At 41.1% G+C, this 3,200-nt stretch overlaps 1 protein-coding gene across 2 annotated transcripts in view; it reads right to left on the bottom strand.

Moving 5' to 3' along the window:
- Positions 1 to 3,200, bottom strand: part of nmnat3 (nicotinamide nucleotide adenylyltransferase 3) — a 19,010-nt gene that overhangs the window by 6,785 nt on the left and 9,025 nt on the right. For both annotated transcript variants that reach the window (XM_015031647.1, XM_015031646.1), the window contains exon 3: positions 914 to 1,097. In XM_015031647.1, the coding sequence (XP_014887133.1) occupies positions 914 to 1,097 (184 nt within the window). The remainder of the gene's footprint in view (positions 1 to 913; positions 1,098 to 3,200) is intronic.

Raw genomic sequence — 3,200 nt, 5'->3', positions numbered from 1 at the left:
GTATTGATCATTCTGTCACATCCTTTAATCTAAACCATTGTTTTTGCAGCTCTCACTGCATGTTTAGGGTCATTGTCTTGCTATACAGTCTCAAGTCTTTTGCATCCTCTTAACGGCTTTTCCTCCAGTTCTACATTTCAACTTTACGTATTCACACGAAACTCCAGTTAAGCGTATTGAAGTTTGTGGTTGTAACATGACAAAATCCAGGAGCATGCTCTGCATTTTTCAGCTTCGCTTCAGTGTGAAGCCACTAATGAGGCTACTGCTGCCACACAGTCGAAAGCACTTCTGAACTTGAGCTTCTGTACATTTTGCGTATCTACTCTGTCCTCCTCAGTCCCCAGTCGCTGTTTCCTGTTGGACTGTAGACAGATAATGTTTTATCAACGTGTGTTTTAAATTCTATTACAATTAGAACTGAATTGGAGTGAAATGAATTGTGGATCTGCTTGATTTGAGCTCGGTTTTCTCACATCACTTTCCCTTATCCTCAGCTAGCCTCACCATGTCCCCAGCAACATTTGCTCCCTGGTTCTCATTTACTTAACTTCTATCCACTCACCTCATTATCCCCCGCACTACTTAAGCTCCTCTCTTTCTGCCAGATACATTTGCCGTTAACCGTTTTAGTGGATGCATACGCCACTGTGATTTCTACCGAAGACGGCTCGCTCGTCTCCCTTAGTTATTCGTATGATTCTGTTGTTTTCGACTCCTCTTCACCGCAGTGCTCCGGTTGCTTCTTTAGATTTTACCCAAGTAATCCATCTACCGTCCAGAGATGCATTTCTGCACGTACCAGAGCAGGTTAAACCCAAAGAAACAGCATTTTTCCTCCCCCTCACCACTTCTCAGTCTGCTTTTCCCAAACGTGGCCGTTTTTAAGCCGTACAGTAAATGTGTTTTGTACCTCATAGTGACCACTGTCTCCGTCCAGTCTGGCTGCTGGCTCTCCCATTCATCAACCGTGACCCAGTTAGAGCTCTGAAGGGCCAGTTTAGCCATAGAAATCCGATGCTTCGCAGGGACCAGGCCTTGCTTTCCATATCCGTCACTCACCGGAGACACGATGCCCCCCACCACCTCGAAGCGGCCTGAGGAGGGAGATTATTAAAGCCGTTTTTTTTCCAGGTCATGACAGTCAATAAAGAAAAAGAACATTATTCAGAAGATAAAGTATCCTCATGGAGATTATGAGGTTGTATCCTGAATGTTTCATTAGATCTGACATTTAAATATGACTCGCTTTTATTATAACTCGGCGATACGAGTGCTTGCCCATGACTTAATCGATCTACGCTGTGCTGTACTTCATAGCTTAGGCTTTGCAGCATTACTTTGTTTTTGCAAAAAAAAAAAAAAACAGGACTGCAATGCAACTGTGGCACAAACAAAAAGGAATAGGCGTGCACTTTAAGGCAAATCAGATATAAATGGTAAAAAGCATGAAAGAGCATTAATCATCCATCCATCCATTCAACTATCCTACATGCATGTAAGGTGTTCTCTTATATAGAAACATAGTCCCTCCTGTATGTCCTGGGTCCTCCAGGATGTGTGTTCATGGAAACTATAATGTGCAGTACGCATAGATTCACAAAGGAACCAGCACAGGGACGATATAACCGTTAAGTATAACGATGCTGTTAGGACCTTGTGACAAACCCAGCCGTATTTTACTGCAACTAAAGCTGCTACATGGGAAAGATTTATAAATGTTAACATTAGTTGTTTTTCTTCTTGTTACTAACACTTCTGCTGTGATGTGTTGTGTGTGTATATATATATATATATATATATATATATATATATATATATATATATATATATATATATATATATATATATGATGATTTATGTTTTGTATGTTGCTGGCATTATGAAAATGTAGCTAAATCCTGCTTCCATATTAAAAAAATGGAGCAACATTTTCTAGGTTGTATTTATGATAGCCACAAAGATCTAATGATCCTTCTGTAATATCGTTAATAAAAGCAGGTTCCAGCTCATCAGGTATGCATGACATGCTGTCTGTATGCAGATATGCATCGACATATAGGGTACAGCAGTCTTTATTAACAAAACCCTTTTTATACACAAACAGAAGTGACACAGATGCAGAAGAATTTAAACTTAAGTGTTTGTTCAGTTCCATGTTAGAACTTCCTAAAACAGATTTATTTACTGAGATTACATCACACACAGGTGGACTGTTTTTTTTTTTTTGCTTCTCAATAACTTTTGCAAAGCACATATCATTTTCCTTCCAGTTCACAGTTATGCATTAATCTGTGTTGGCTGGAGTTCATGACATAAAATCTCCATAAAATGACAAAAATGCAAAAAATGTTTCAGCTTTTCGAGCACCGTGTGCAGAGACCCATGCAGTCTCTGAACAGGTGCCTGTGTGCGGCATTGCAGAAGGTTTGGACCGGCTACTTGAGGTGCAGAATATAATCCTAGTTAAATAACGGATCGCTAGGATTATTTCTTATTTACCAATTTCTTCACCCTATACATTCAACTCTTTGGATTACGTAGTTGAGAAGAGGTTAATTTGAAACAATAATTTTACAACCCGAGGCTGCTCAGTGGCGCAGTTGGTAGCACTGGTGCCTGGTGTGGGTTCTCTCCCGGTTTCCTCCCACTGCCCAAAAACATGACTGTGTCTATACTGCTCTACAACGGACTGGCGACCTGTTAAGCGTGTACACCGCCTCTCGTCAGCACCCCTCACAGCTCCACAAGGGATAAGCGTGTTGGATAATGGATGGATGGATGAATTTTATAACCAAAGCTTTAAATAACTACTTTGGTGAGAACAATAAGTAAGTCTAAACAGTTTTGTTGATCTGCACAAATCACATTACATTCACTTGACGGACGTCAGTCTAATGATCTAGCTTAGCGGTTCTCAACGTGGGCGGTACCGCCCCCCAGGGGGCATTCAGAGTACGGCAGGGGGCGCTCGCGGACATTTTTACAAAAGGGGGGCGCTGGGATGCCTTTGGGGGGGCGTTTGGTCGAAGGTAAACTTTACACTTTTAAATGCACAACAATGCAAGTTTAGACTTTGAGCAACTTGGTAAAACTGTATTGTGTAACATTAAACCATGCTTGGTTGCAACAATATACATGGCAGCTCTTCTCTTGAAAAATCAACACATGATGTGAAACACATGACGATTAGGCGGCGC

This window comes from Poecilia latipinna, unplaced genomic scaffold, assembly GCF_001443285.1.
Source record: "Poecilia latipinna isolate Pla-1442-1.1 unplaced genomic scaffold, P_latipinna-1.0 Scaffold214, whole genome shotgun sequence".
Taxonomy (NCBI): domain Eukaryota; kingdom Metazoa; phylum Chordata; class Actinopteri; order Cyprinodontiformes; family Poeciliidae; genus Poecilia; species Poecilia latipinna.
This window is presented reverse-complemented; position numbering and strand designations above follow the sequence as displayed.